Source organism: Poecile atricapillus, chromosome 1 (genome assembly GCF_030490865.1).
Source record: "Poecile atricapillus isolate bPoeAtr1 chromosome 1, bPoeAtr1.hap1, whole genome shotgun sequence".
NCBI lineage: Eukaryota > Metazoa > Chordata > Aves > Passeriformes > Paridae > Poecile > Poecile atricapillus.
This window is the reverse complement of record NC_081249.1, coordinates 116,568,376-116,584,143: the sequence shown is the minus strand read 5'-3', so window position 1 is coordinate 116,584,143 and position 15,768 is coordinate 116,568,376. Positions and strand designations below refer to the sequence as shown.

The following is a 15,768-nucleotide window of genomic DNA, read 5'->3' as shown; positions in this document are numbered from 1 at the left end:
GTAACAGGCTCCCCCTCCCTTCATCATCCCCAAACTTTGGGTGTCTCATTCCAGACCCCACCCCACCTCCCCAGTCCCAACCTCAACCCATCCCATCCCTGCTGGATATCAAGACCCCCTTCCCAAGCCCGATTTCCCCCATTTCACACCTCCCAAACTCCATCCCACCCATCCTGCCTCACCCAATGCCCATCTCACCCCTCCTGATCTGCATCCAACTTCACCCAATCCCCTTCCAACCCCATTCCACCTGATGCCTTCAGAAGGCTGACCTAGAACAGAGGCTGGACAGAGTTAAGAATAAAGTTTATTAAAAGGCCTTAAAGGACACACCTTGGGCAGTACAAGAGTCCGGCCAGGGCTACACCCAAGATGGACCAAAAATGGTCACAAAAATGGACAAATGATCATGAGGTCTCACACTTTTAGAAGTTTAGGTCCAACCGCATATTGGGGTTCATTGTCCAATGACAGCTTCAGATGATGAAGTCCCATCCTTCTTGTTTTCTCTCTTCAGTCCACCCTTGGTTATGCTTTTGGGCCTGGAACTTGTAATGACTGTCCTTGGTATCAAGCTAGAAAAGGAATTGTTTTGTCTACCTACACTGTGAAGAGAGCTCACTAACACTTAATATGAAGTTCAAAACTACAAACCAAGACAGTGCAGAATATGAAAAATATGAAAGCTAAAACTAAAGACATCACACCCTGAGGGGCTGTGGAATCCAGTAATTTTGGGTGGGACTGAGTAGAATTCAGTGGCATTGAGTGGTTTAGAGGTGACAGATCAAAGCCTCTAGACTCTTTGAGTGGCAAGAAATGGAGACAACTCCACCAAAATACCCCCAAAATCCCCAAATACTCCCAAGTATCTCCTTGAATACCAGATTCCCTTAAAGCACTACTGAAAAGTGAGGCTTTAGATGCCTTTGATGAATTCATAGATTTTGCCCCAATTTTGTCTGTTTTACAGGAATGCTGATGAATCAAAAGATAGAACCAAACCAGAATGACCACCAGCCCAGTGTGTTCCCAACACAGATCACTGGGAACGTGGGTCATCAGGGCTCTGCCCAATGTGAGTCCTCTGATGGGGGATGGAACTGGAGCAGTGCACAAAGCTTTTCCTGCACTTGAGGCACTCGCAGGGCTTCCCTTACTGGTGCCTCCGTTGGTGTTTGGTCAAGTTAGAGCTCCTGGAGAAGCTCTTCCCACACTGGGGACACTCGCAGGGCCTCTCCACAGTGTGGATGCGCTGGTAGATGATGAGGGTGGAGTTTTGCTTGAAGCCCTTCCTGCAGTCAGGGCAGTGGAAGTGCCTCTCATCCGTGTGAATCCGTTGGTGGACGAGGAGATTGGAGCTGGTCTGAAACTCCATCCCACATTCAGGACACTCGTAGGGCCTCTCCCCAGTGTGGATGCATTTGTGGGTATTGAGGCGGGAGCTCTGGCTGAAGCTCTTCCCACATTCCCCACACTCATAGGGCCTCTCCCCAGTGTGGATGCGCCAGTGGGTGACAAGGGTGGAGTTGTGCTTGAAGCCCTCCCCACAGTCAGGGCAGCAAAAGGGCTTCTCATCCGTGTGAATCGGCTGGTGCACGAGGAGTTGGGAGCTGCTGTGAAACCTCTTTCCACACTCACCACACTCGTAGGGCCTCTCCCCAGTGTGGATGCGCTGGTGGGTGACAAGTTTGGAGTTGCAGTAGAAGCCCTTCCCACATTCCCCACACTCGTAGGCCCATTCCCCAGTGTGGATCATCTGGTGGTGGATCAGGAATGAGCTCCGGCTGAAGCTCTTCCCACACTCCAAGCACTTGTAGCGCTTCTCCCCATCCTGAAGCCGCTCATGGACCACCAGCTCAGAGCCCCGGCTGGATCTCCGGCTGCCTTCCCAGCACAGGGTGGGTCTTTCCTCCTCAGAGCACCCTGGAATGGGTTTGGAGCCCCTCCTCCTATGAGATCTCTGAAGCTTTTCTTCCCTGTTGGTCTTCTGCGCTGTGGAGCTGCTCAAACTGGCCTCTTCCACGAGGTTCCGCGATGGGGCTTTGTCCTCCCTGGTCTCCATCCTCAGCTCCTTGTCTGGGGGAGGAAGGACGAGGAGAGGATGGGATTTGCCTCCGTGCCAGATGGAAGGGGAAGGAGATTCCCCCAGTGCGTCCCCGGCAGGATGGCGTCGGCAGCGGGGTTGTCCTGCAGCCGGGGGCCACGCTGGGCTGGGAGATGGAGCAGGAGAGAGGGGGAAAGGGGCACTGACTTCCTCCTCATCTGCCTGGGTGTCCCAGAGCATCTTCTTCTTCCTCACAGCGTCCTTCTCCGTTCAGCCAAGGTTTGGGAATGGGAAATCCTGGTTTGGGGAAAAAATACAATGCATGAGCACGATGGGTTAGGGGTTTCCTTCTCTCCAAGTCCATCCTCTAGAAGTCACCAGCTATCCATAAAAAGCACCCAAACACCAAGATTCAGCCATGAAAATGCCTCCCAGGAGTTCCCCATCTCTGGCCTCTCCTTTTTGGTGTTTACGGGTTCCCCCTTGTCCTCCCCAGGCTGCTGGGAGTGCCAGAAATCCCAAAAGTTCCCTGTCTCCATCTCCCTACTTAGGGATGCTGGGACTCCCCAATGTCCCCCCAAGGGGCATTTTCTGCTCAGCTTTGGAGTTCTTTATTCTCCACACATCCCCCCCAAAAAATCCCAACCCAGGGGACCCCCCAGGATATCTGGGCAAAGCTCCCCCTGTTAGCGTTCAGGAACACACATAATCGTGAATGATTATAAGAATGTGCTTCATTGAAGAGCTCTGGGTGTCAGCGGTACACATACCCAAATCTGACCCATCTTGGTTTTGAACTGAACATGTTTTATACTCTATCATTATACAACTTACATATTCATTGTTTAACTTACATTGTTCTGTTGTATGCATTGTTTTTACCCAAGCATGGATTTCTTGTGATCCCCCCCAGCCCCCTAACATTGTTCCTCATGTTCTTTAAACAATAATTATATCTAATCACATCTAACAATTGTATCATTTATCATCTACTGACTACACAGGTGCAGTTTGACCTGATCTTTAGCAAGTACAAGGCCTAACATTTCCCAGGGCTTGGTAAACCTAACTTGCTTTCTAAGTCCCCAAATTTTCTAAGATTTTAAGACCTTTTATACTATCACCCCTCCCCGGTCACCTGTGGGATGTGGGGTGATGATCCCATGGGTGGGGGCTGTGGATTCAGGGAGTGCTTCATCTGGTGGTTCCTTCTCCTTTCCCTGATCCTCTTTTGTCCCTCCTCTTCCTCCTGCTTCTTGTCTTCCATTCCTCTTCCTTCTCCTCCCTAACTCCACCTCCTTCTCCTACTTCCATCTCTTCGCTCTCCTTCATCCCTCCTCTTCCATTCCTCCTCCCCCAGGAGCAGCGAAACCCTCAGTGCCCATTCCTGAGCCCCTCACAGCCCACAGGAGGAGCGGGGATGGAGCCGAGACAGGTGGGGATGTGTGGAGGCCGAAGAACCAGTTAACCTCGAATTCCTAGCTCTCCCCTGGAGAGCTTCTCCCTAGGCGAGACATTTTATCTCATTAAGAGAATAAGTGTCACTCCCAGAGGCCTTTGAGTTGAACATGTTAATTTGTTACACCCCATTGGTTTCCCTCCCTATCAATCCACCCCAATACATCTATCCCAGTTTCCCCCGCCCTTCTCCTTCCCTATAAATACCCCAGTTTTTCCCCAGTTCAGAAAGCTGCTGTCACTGGCTCCCTTCACTGAAGGCCCTGCTATAATAAAGGCTGTTTCTCAGTGGAATGCCATACAGCTCTCTAGTCTCTCTCTCTGTGTCGCCTGCACGCTGCCGCTGAGCTGAAATCACTCACCGGGCAGAGGATGTGCCTGTGCCCCTGGGCAGTCCTTTCCAGGACGGCTTCTTCAGGGTAGTCGCGGCACTCCTGCCATCAACCCCGCCGCAGCAGGGATGGGCAGCGCGGGGCTCTCCACTGCTCCCACCCGCTGGGGGCAGGGGGAACCTGGCCCAGGGAAAAGGAGAGGGAAACTGGGAAAATTGGGGGCTGCAGATCCAACCTGGGGCTGGCTGGGGACCCTGGCTGGGGACTGCCAGCCCTTGGGGCTCCTCTGGGGAGATCCAGTGGGGGGAACGCAGAGAGGGCAGGGGGATCCCAGGAATGGCAGCACTGGCAGGGACTGGGGAAACTGGAACCTTAGTGGGGTAAATGGGAATCATTGGGAATGAGCACAAGCATGCTGATGGTAGCTGGGATATACTGGGAGCATCTGTGACCATACTGGGGGGACTAAAATCACACTGGGAACAACGGGAACTGTGCCGGGGACAACTGGGAGTGAGTGGGAGTGACTGGGTCTGCACTGGGGGCAGCTGGGCATGACTGACACCATGCTGGGAGGGGCTGGGATCATCTGGGGAGGGACTGGGACTATACTGGGGGCAACTGGGTGCAACTGGAATCACACTGGGAGGAACAGGGAACAACTGGAACCATCCCAAGGGCAACTAGAATCCTACTGGGATCACAGTGGGAGCAGCTGAGCCATGCTGGGCAAGACTGGGACCATACTGGCAGCAACTGGGACTGCACTCAGGGTGACTGGGAGTGGTTGGGAGCAACTGGGATCAGGCTGGAAGGTACTGGAACCATGCTGAGGGGACTGAGAACACAACTGGGATCATACTGGGAGAAACTGGAAGTAACTGGGAAAGAATGGGATCATTCTGAGGTAACCAGAACCTTGCTGGGGCAACTGGGATACACTGGGAGTGTCTGTGACCACACTGGGAACAGCTGGAACAATGCTGGGGGCAACTGGGAGTGAGTGAGACTGTGCTGAGATGGACTGGGACTGTTCTAGGGACAAGTGAGATCATACTGGTAGCAACTGGGAACAGCTGGAACTATTCTGGGATCATACTCAACTGGGATCATACTGGGATCACAATGGGAGCAGATGGGTCCATGCTGGCTGAGACTGGGATCCCACTGAGGGTGACTGGAATCATACTGGGATTGACTGGGAGTGGCTGTGAGCAACTGAGATCATGCTGAAAGCAACTGGGAGGAGCTGGGAATGACTGGGAGCGTGCTGGGGGTGATTGGGATATACTGGGAGAGACAGGGAGTCCCAGGGATCACACTGGAGGCTACTGGGGTCATACTGGTATTGACAGGGAGCAACTGGGGGCCACTGGCCTCATACTGGGAGTGACTGGGATTAGACTGGGAGTTACTGGGATCATACTGGGAGTGTGGTGGAAACTGGAAAATTGGGGAAAAATGGGAAAAAACCAGGATAAATTAAAGGAAAATAGAAGGGGAAAATCAGGGGAAAAACAGAAAAAAAATCAGGGTGAAATAAAAAAAATGGGGGAAAAATCAGGAAAAAAATCGGGAAAAATTTCAGAAAAACAGGGAAAAATTTGACAGAAAATTGGGGAAAACCAGGAAAGTTTGAGGGGAAAAAAGGAGAAAACTCAAGGAAAAAATGGGAAAAATTGGGGAAAAAAATCAGGAAAAGAAAGTGGAAAAAATCTGGGAAAAATCAGGAAAAGTGGGGGAAAAAGGGGAAAAAAGGGGAAAAAATCAGGAAAAAAATAGGAAAAGAAGGAAAAATCAGGGAAAACCAGGAAAAGTTGGGAAAAAAATGGGAAAATCAGGAAAAATCTGGGAAAGAACTTGGAAAAATCAGGGAAAATCCAGAAAAGAAAGAGGAATAAAATGTGGGAAAAAATGGGAATATATTGGGAAAAAAACACAGGAAAAATCAGGGAAAACTTAGGGAAATTTGAGAAAAAACTGGGAAAAAGCTAGAAAAAATTTAGGTAAGGAAGAGAGAAAAATCAGGAAAAAATGGGAAAGGCATGAAAAAATTGTGAAAAATCAGCGTGTAAATTTTTCTCTAAAAAATTCTTTTTTTCTCTCTCTGATTCTCCTGCACTTCTATATTTTTCTTTCTCCACCTGGATTTCTCAGTCTCCTTTGGGCCAAATTCTTTTTGGGATCCTCCCTTGTGGGGAGTCCCACTTATCTCAGTTCTTCAGGTTTAAAGAAAACTCCTGGGGTCATTAGCATCTTGTTTCTCGTGTTTATTAGAAGGTCAGTACAAAACTTGGCAGGCCTCTCCAGACTGACTGCACAAGCTCAATTCACCACACCCTGGCTCATTTTGCTCTGATGGTACAAAATGGCCCCGAACCCCACGGCCTCTTCACCTTTATATCTATTTTTACCCTATTAACTACAGACACGTGTATTGTTATTATGTTTTAACAAATAAGTTTTCTGTATCTACTTACGTAATTAAAACTGTGACTAACTCTAAACCAACAATTCTTTATGCTCCCAAAAACTGCAGAATCATGGAGAAGGAAGAACTAAAAACCATACCTTTTTTCCTCCATCTTTACTCCATGTATGAAACCCCTCTAAAATCTGTATTTTTCACCTCAGTGACATATTAAACATTTTACTACTTTCTACTTAATCTTTTATAAATCTTAGTTTGCCCAGGGATATTTGGAAGCCCTTCTGTCAATAGCAAATAGGATTGATACTTTTTCAGAGAATAGAATAAACAGAGAAATGCCTCTACGTTTCTGGACTCCTACACAGAGAAAATATCAGGAAAATAAAGCCGAAAAGACCCTGGGAAAAATCAGGAAAAAATTGGGAAAAATATTGGAAAATTGAAGGAAAAAACAGAAATATTTGAGAAAAAATGGCAAAAAAATCAGGAAAATAATTGGGGAAAAAATCAGAGAAACAAAAATGTGAAGAAAAAAGGAAAATCAGGGGACAAACAGGAAAAGGATAAAAAAATCAGGAAAAAATAAGAAAAAATAATGAAAAAAAATCAGGAAAAAATTGGAGAAAATCAGAAGAATCGGGAAAAATCAGGAAAAAAAATGGGAAAAAAACGAGAAATACCAAAATAATCAAGGAAAAGTTTGAAAAAAAAATTGGGAAAAAAATGGAAAAGAAAAATCAAAAAAAGAAAAAGGAAAAAAATAATGAAAAAAAAATCAGGAAAAGTCAGGAAAAAATGGGGAAACTCAGGAAAAAGACTGGGAAAAGACTGGGTAAAATCAAGAAAAAAGGGAGGGAAGAAACCTGGAAAAAATCAGGAACAATCAGTAAAAAAATTAGGAAATACAGGGAGAAATCAGCAAAAGATTTTGGAATAACCAGGAAAAAATTGCCAAAAGGGAAAAATCAGGAAAAAATGGGGGAAAATCAGGAAAAAAAAATCAGGAAAAAGATTGGGAAAAAAAAAAGGGAAAAATCAGGAAAAGAAAGAGGAAGAAGGCTAGGAAAAAAATGGGAAAAATCAAGGAAAAAAATCAAGGAAAAAAATCAAGGAAAAAATGATGAAAATAAATCGGGGGGAAAAAACCTTGGAAAACTGGGAAAAAAACTGGGAAGAAAACAGGAAATATTTAGGAAACAAACAGGAAAAAATTAGGTAAAAATGAGGAAAAATAGGGGAAAAACTGAGACAAATCAGAGGGAAAAATCAGGAAAAAATGTAAAAAATATGTGAAAAAAATTCTGAAAAATGAGGGAAAAATCAGGAAATGAAAAACTGAATAAATCCTGGAAAAAATCAGGGAAAAAATCAGAAAAAAAAAAAAAAGAAAAAAATGGGGGAAAATCAGGGAAAAAAATAGGAAAAACAGGGAAAAAATAAGGAAAAATGGGAAAAAACAGAAACGTTAGGGAAAAATTTGAGAAAAAGACAGAAAATTTTGGGAAGTGAAGAGAGAAAAATCAAGAAAAACTGGGAAAAATTTAGGGGAAAATCAGGAAAATCTGGGAAAAATCAGGGGAAAATCAGGAAAATTTGAGAAAAAACTGGGAAAAAAACAGGAAAAAATTGGGAAAAAAAGGATGGAAAAATCAGAAAAAAATGGGGAAAATCAGAAAAAAACTGGGGAAAAGTCAGGAAGAATGTGGAAAAAAAACTAGGAAAATTGGAAAAATCAGGGAAAAACCAGGATGAAAATCCCCCAATCCCATTTTTCCATGGAATTTTGGGAATTGCCTACCTGGGAGGTTGTAGAAGAATTTCCAGACCTGGGAATCCTGGGAGTGGGGAAGGGTGAAATTGTGGATGAGCTGCTCCAGATTTTTGGGAAGGTAGATGGCCTGGTCCTCTTCCAGCTTCCAAAATGTTCAGATGAATCCCACGCCTCCTGGCTGGAAATCATGGAAAAATAATGGAAAAATCATGGGAAAGCTGTGATTCAAATGCATGGAGTTCTGCCCCCAAAACACCGTTTTATCCTGCCAAAATTTCTATTCCCCACCCCCCGCCCCCAAAATATTAAGTTTTAAGATAATTAAATGGGGACTATATGGGGTATTGGGGAAAAATAGATTGGAAATGGAGGAAAAATGGGGAAAAAATGGGATAAAATATGGAAAAATGGGATGGAAATGGAGGAAAAATAGGAAAAAATGTGAGAAAGGAATGGAAGAAATTGCAGATAAAATTGTGAAAAAATGATATAAAACCAGGATAAAATGGGGGGAAAAAATGGGGGAAACTGGGAGAAAAATGGAGGGAAAAAGGGAATAAAAATGGTAAAAAATGAAGCAAAAAATGGGAGAAAAATGGAAGAAAATGGGGAAAATAGGAGAGAACATGGGGAAAAAATTTGGGATAAATGGAGCAAAAGTGGCATAAAATGGGAAAATTGAGAAAAAGTAGATTAAAAATGGGAAAAAAATGGGGAAAAATGAGAAAACATGGGAAAAATAAAGGGAAAGCAGAGGAAAAATGGGGGAAAATATCAGAAAATCTGGGGAAAATGGAAATGAAATTATATAAAAAAGGGGGAAATGGAGGAAAGAAGGAGAAAAATGGGCGAAAAAATTGGGGGAAATAGAAAAATAGGATAAGAATGGGGGAAAATGATATGAAAATGGGAAAAATGGGGAAAAATTGGATAAAAATTTGGGAAAACGGGAATAAATTAGGGGGAAGTGGCAACAAATTGTACCCTAATTGGGAATGTCCGGGAGTGACTGGTCTCATCCTGAGGTGCTGAGGAAACTGGAATCACACGCAGGGAGCAACGGGGCTCATGCTGGGAGCAGCCACTTCTGGCACCGGGAGCCCCGAACCCCTTTCCCGGCCATGCCGCGCCTCCAGCCCCAGCACCCCCGTCTCGGGGTCCCCGCTTTGCGGCCCTGGGGCTCTCCTCTCTCTGGGGTCCCGCTCAGGGAAGCCGCGGCTCTCCCGGGGCTCCCCAAAACCGGGGTCCCCCCGGCCCCGGCAGAGCTCGGGGGGCCCGGCCCGGGAAGCCAAACCCGCACCATGGGGGGACCCGCATCACCCCGGCCCCTTTGCCAGGGCTCTGCCGCCACCGCCCCCGGGGACCCCCGGTGTTCCCCCGAGAGGCATCTGCGGCTCGGCTCTGGAGCCCTGCTATCCCCAAACATCCCCCCCAAAAACCCCAAACCCAGGGACCCCCGGGGTATCTGGGGTGAGCTCTCCCTCCCCGGGCACCTGTGGGATGGGGGAGATTTTTCCAGGGGGCTGCGAATTCAGGGATCGCCGGAACCGCGCGGTTTCTCCTCTGCTTTCCGCTCCCGCTTCCCGCTGCCGCTCCCATCACGCTCCACGGTGCACATCGAGCACTATTCTGGCCGGGACTCCATCTCCCGTCATGCTCCGCGCCTCACCGGAATCCATTGGAGCTGCGTCTACAACTCCCGTGATGCTCCGCGGCCCCATGTAACCGTATTATACCGGCGCCTACAACTCCCATAATTCCCCGCGCCTTAGAGAGCCCTGTTACAGCCCCCCAAGTGCCCGCCCAGACCCCGAAGGGCCCCCAGATTCCCCTCCCTGACCTCCAAGTGCCCCCCTGGACCCTCAGGTGCACTCCCGGACCCCGAATTGTCTCACAGAATCCCTAAGTGCCCCTCCAAGTGCCCACCCGGCTCCCCCAAGTGTCCTCCAGACCCCCAAGTACTCTACAATTCCCTCCCCAGACCCAAAACTGCCCCAAATGTCCCCCAGAAAAGTCTCCGTGATCCCCAAAGTGGCTCCTTTTACCCTGTCTGAGAACATTGTTATAAATGCAAAGGCAATTTCGGGATAAAATTAAAAAGAGAAATTTATTAATAAACAACAAAGAACAAACAACGAGAAAAACCACAATAAAAATGGTCAGCGCAGCGCTGGGTGGACAGGGTCTACACCGGAGGTGCAGGGTTCCCAAATCCACGTCTGAGTGTTCTCAAGCTTGGGGTTTTATAGAGATTTTAAGTCCTCAGGCTAAAATTCCAAGCAGGCTCCATTCACCAGGTGTCCTTGATTGTCCGGTGAATGGATTTCCTGGCATGGAAAAATAGAACTAACCAGTGTCCGGACAGAGTCTCCTCATATGTAAAGAGACTCTGTATGTATTTCAATTTGGGTTATCAAGGCAAAAGTGGTGTGATCCGGGATCGGTGCCGATGAATATCTCGGCAGAGTCTTTCCTTTTGTTTCCGTTGATTGCATCTCCAACACTGGTTTGACAGGTGGGGCGTTCAGGTCTAGCGACGACTACTTTTTCCGAGGCTTGTCTTTTGTCGACCTGATTGTTTCCCAACAGAGATCTGCAGGGACGTTGGTCAGGTCCGGAGATGGATATCTCCTCCGAGCTAGTTCTTTTGTTTTCCTGATGGCCCTCGTCCTGTCTATTTTCCGAGCTGATGTTCGTTATCTGGGTGTTGGCTGCAATCCGTTGCCTTTGGGAGGAAACTCCCGGCCAGACTTGGAGAAAGGTTTTTTTGTACATCTTGGATTTTATATTATTACAACACATACATATCTTATTTATACTTTTACGAATTTTTATTTACAGATTAATTTATTACAACATGATAAAATAGATGATCAAAGGACTAAAAATAGGATGAATTAACATAAAGAGGGAGAAATAATGGTCAATTAATTAATGAAGGGAATTGTGGTACTTAGAACCAAAGACCGATAATGTTTTTAGTTGCTAAAAATGTATCAATTCTTTTATATAATTATAAAAATTAGGTTATAAAAATACAGAATAATATTATTATAAAAAATAAAATTTTATTTTTGTTAATTAATTAGATTTTAATTATGAAGAAAAATTGATAAAAGTTTTCAATGTTTTGGGATGTCAGTCCCAGGTGGGCGATGTCAGACATGCTGAGGCTCGGGGTGAGGAGCAGGTTGTCCAAAGAGGGGCAGTCCACAAGGGGCTCATTCTTCTCCCTGACCAGACCTCCTAAGGAGACATTCAGCATCAGGATTGTAAAGAGTAAATCGTGACCTCCTGATCAGTACACAAAGATGTTTTACAGTTTGAACAGTAGAATGTTGTCACCGTAAGGTGCCTTCTTTGTTAATATACCTCATGTTGTGTCATGTTTGGTAAATACCAATGTTGTTGTACCAGCCTTCTTTGTTAAAATATTGTTATAAATTAAATTAGAATTTTGACAACTTGGTCCCTTGGCTTAATGGCAGTTTAATTAAAAATTAATACAATTTACTAAATTGAATAGTAATGAGTATAAAAGAATACAGTTTAGTAAAATAATACAGTTTAATAAAAAATTAAAAAATATATATATAATCTGCTAGAAATTAAGTATGATTAAAGCATAAGCAAAACCAACCAGGGTACGGAGGCTTCCCACCCTGCCTCACATTCAAAACAAAGCACTTCAGGCTAAATTTATATACTGTATGCTTATACATATTCATTAATGTTTCCTGTAAATTTCCTCCTATTTCTGATTTTTCTGACTTTACGCCACTTTTCTTTACAGTCCGTGCCTCACTTGTTGTTAGGGGGTCTTCAGTCTTCTTTTGGTGGTCTTTTGGTGAAGGCTTCTCCTTTCCTCATTGTCTTTTGGATAACCTTACAGGTTTGCGTGTGTGTACTAATCCTTGTGTTATGTTAGTCTACTAATTAGCTTTATATTTACTAATCTTTACGCCCAATGCCTAAATTTGTTCTAATTTTGGTCCATCTCAAGGCCATTTTGGTCTTGAGACACCATTTATCTTCTAAACTACATCCTCTACCTTAATTTTGACATGTAACATCTGCAAAGGGGTACATCTGCTTTGTAATACTGATTCTTGATTGTTACTAATAATAACTTTAATAACAGTTACAATTTAGTTAGCACGAACCAATTCCATTTATTACAACAGCAAATACCCCTAATGTCCCTTTTTATTGGTTTCCATGCTAACGGCCTTGCTTTCTTCCTTGCTATGGATAAACTTGTATTTTCTCAATTTCATCTTTTGCTAACTCAATTGTTTGGCCTGCAGCCCAGTTGCTAAGCCCATCCACATTCAGCTCTTAGTCTTCAGAGGGAAACTTTGAGCACAGTGAGAATCTCCCAGTGTGCAAGAGGGTCCCTGTGTGCCAGCTCCAGCTGGGGCCTCAGCCATCTCCTCTCTCAACAGGTTCCCTTCTGCAGCTTCACAAGTCCAGCCAAACACCTCCCTCAGGGACACCTGCACCAAACATTTCACATCTTCATGCTCATACGTGATGTCCCTGCCACAGCTGCATTACCAGCTTGCTGCTGTGCAGATGCTGCCACCACCCAAAGCAAGGCCCTGTGTCCCTGAAGGGACCCGCCCTGCTCTGTGGCCTGGACTGAAGGTGGGTCCCTCCTGCCAGGGAAGGGCCCAGCACAGCTCTTCTTTTCCAATAAAGAGATGGAGCTGTCACCTCAGTGTCTGGCTGGTACCACCAGCAAAGCCCACACAGCACCAGCCCTGGCTGAGCTCCATGTCCAGGAGCAGGCAGGGCTGACCATGGTGTGGGCAGGCAGGAGCCAGGCAGGGGCTGCTGTGACCAGCAGCGGGGCACTGAGGAGCTGGGGGAGTCCGTGTTGAGCGTCCCTGGGATGAGGGCACATTTCTTTCAGTGGCATCTTCTGGGCCTGGACCTCCCCCAGTGCCATGCCCAGGAAAAGAGGCAACCATCAAGAGCATCTCCTGGGACACCACCTGACCAGCAATGTCAGCAGGCAAAAACAAGGTTTTGTTTAGCAATGACCCTTTGATGAAGTCAAAGATTTACAGTCAGGGCAGTCCTCTAGTACAGACGGGAGTACACTTGGACACCTAAGGCCATGAGGTCACAGCAGCCTGTGGGGTGACAGCAGGCTGAGGTGACAGCAGGCTGAGGTGACAGCAGGCTCTGAGGTCACAGAGGTCCCAGAGCCCCGTGGTTGCACAGCACCACGAGGACCGAGCAGTCAGTCCTTGACCACGACTGTTGCAGCAGCAGCGGCGGCGGCAGCAGCGATGCTGACATTGGGACAGCGGTGTCAGGACAGTGGTGACAGCAAGAGCTGCAGGACTGGCAGAGGGCAAGGCACCATGGCCTTTGCTCTGCGCCTCCTCCTCCTGCTCCTCCTGGCAGTGGCCCTGCCTGACAGGGCTGCCCAGGCTGCTCCATGGCGAGCACAGGGAGCAGGTGAGCCGGTGGCCTCGGTCCCCATTCCCAGGACAGTGCTCCCTTCTCCCTGGGAAGCATTGGGGATGGTTTTCCCCAGGGCTTTAGGGAGGGTTTCCTCTGTGGGAGGGAGAGAGTCCCCAGGGGCCCTGGGCTGGTCCCACTACCCCTCCAGGGATGTTGCACGGGGCCTGCAAAGAGAGTGGAGAGTGACCAGAGCCAGCCCAGAGCTACCCAGGCCCCTCTGCAGCTTTGGCCATGTCCATTGACATCTGCCTCCCACGGCCTTACCCAACCCCCTCTCAGTTCCCAGTTCCCTAAAGCAGAAGGGGATCCCAGTGCATCATGGACATGGTTCTGATCTGTACTTCGTTGTAGATTGGGATTGTAACTTGCATTATCTGGATGCCCTCTTGGATAATGGCTCGAAACACTTGGAGAATGCTGGAGGCAAGTTCTTAATGTGCCTTTCCTGAGAGAATAATGGGTGTCAGTGTGGCAAGAGCTCTCTCGTGTACCATATCTCTTAACATAATCTCAAACTTTATCGATCATGGAAAAGTTGCCCTGCTCTCTTCTGGAGCCCTGAGTGATTGCACAGCATTGCTGTCAGTGGGAGGAAGGAGCATTTAGATGTCAATCTTCTTCCACTATGCAATGCCAGTGTCTCCTTCTGTGTGCTCTGTGCAGCCACAGAGAAGAGCAGAGAGGGAAGGGCTGGGCCCAGGGCTGTGCCCCAGGGCTGTGCCTTGTGTGGCTCTTTTCTGGCCCCAGGGAGCCTGAGCTGCTCCAGCTGCCAAGCCCTGGCCCTGCCTGGTGCTCAGTTCAGAGCTGATGGCAGTTCCAGGGTGTCCTCTCTCCCCTGACTGCCATTCAAGAAGCTTCTTCTATCACGGTGTGGTGCAACTGCAGGCATGTGGTCTCCCTGCCCCTGCTCCTGGGTGGAAGGCAGAGATGAGGGAGTGCCTTGGAGGGCAGCAATCAGCCAGGTGCACTCAGTGTCACTCCAGACTGAAAAATAATCTTGAGCACTGTCCAGGACCTGTTCTGTCCTGCCTTTCCTTGCAGCTGAACCTATTGATGAAGGCAATCCAGCTTCCCAACCCATGTCCAGGACTCAGCCCTTGGGAGATGGTGAAGGTAGGTGAAGGCCTTTCCCCCTGGGAAAGCTGCCAGCTCAGAACCCAAAAGTTGTCCAGCTGGCAGCGATGACAGAAGCTTCTGTGGCTGTTGAGTTACAGGTATGTCTGCAGGGAGGACTCTCCCAGCTCCTGGGTTGGTTACTGCACACAAGCCCAGCGCCCATCTCAGGGGTGAGTAGTGTGTCCCTGCTGACCCCACAGGCTGAGCATTGCTTTTCTGGGGTCCATTTCTGGGAAATGGAACTACTTGCTGTCATGGTCCTCTGAGGAGGAGGAACAAAACTACAGGAGTTATGAAACCCCATGAGCCATCCAAACCCATGAGGCAAATTCTGAAGGAAATGCTGCAGGGAGTGCAAAGTGGGTCCATGTCCCTCAGCCTTCACCTGAGACTCAACAGCTGGAGACTTTCTCTGCACATTTGGACACGCAGTGCCCACCACAGCAGGAAGGGATCCATGTCAGCCTCACTGCCCTGCTGCTGCTTTCACACACTGCAAGGCTGTTTCCCTGCTTGGCCTGGCTGCAGCTTCTCCCCAGCCTCTGCAGGAAGGCATTTGGCATCAGCTGACAGGATTCCCAAACTGCACCACTGGCCATGCCCACCCTGAGATCTTCTGCACTTTCCCAGTCTCAGGTTGGACCAGAAATGGTGTTTGTTTGGAGAAAGGAGGGAGCTGGCCAATCCCAAAAGTTTATATGATTTCCTTTGATAAGCATTGCCTCCTGAAGATGCCACCTCCCCAATGGGGAAAGGTTCCATCTGATTTAGGTGTACAATTTATTTTTTTTCAGAGAAGGACCAAAGAGCTTTGCTGAAGGCAGCGTTTCCTGGAGGAAGCAGTGGCTCATGGGCAGCCTCTGCTGCAGGAAGGGAGGCCATGCCAGGCACAGTCCCAGGAGGTAATTGCTGTGCCTCTGGGCCTGAGCCCTGCTGAGGCTTGAGCTGCCATCGCTGCTGCTTGCCAGTGTGGACACAGCACAGACAAGACCGGCACAGCCCAGAGGAATTATCCCCAGCAGGCTCAGGGCACTCAGCTACTGAGCAGTCCTGCTAAGGTCCCTCTGTGGGAGACACGTCCAAAAACCTGGCAGCAGCTGCAAAGGAGTGCCCATGGTGGGGAATAGGCAGTGGGGGT

At 47.7% G+C, this 15,768-nt stretch overlaps 1 protein-coding gene across 1 annotated transcript; it reads right to left on the bottom strand.

Moving 5' to 3' along the window:
• Positions 1-424: 424 nt before the first annotated feature.
• On the bottom strand, positions 425-2,065 carry LOC131581203 (zinc finger protein 239-like). The gene is made up of 2 exons (XM_058843259.1): positions 2,018-2,065; positions 425-1,627 (listed from the first exon to the last, which is right to left on the bottom strand). Exons 1-2 carry the CDS (start codon positions 2,063-2,065, stop codon positions 1,157-1,159), a joined length of 519 nt encoding a protein of 172 aa, XP_058699242.1. The 3' UTR covers positions 425-1,156.
• Positions 2,066-15,768: the final 13,703 nt, after the last annotated feature.

Coding starts and splice junctions, on each gene's coding strand:
- LOC131581203 (XM_058843259.1), bottom strand. CDS start 2,065: ATGGAGACCAGGGAGGACAAAGCCCCATCGCGGAACCTCGTGGAAGAG. Junction 1,628..2,017: donor CGCGGAACCTCGTGGAAGAG/GCCAGTTTGAGC, acceptor GAGTGTGGAAAG/AGGTTTCACAGCAGCTCCCA.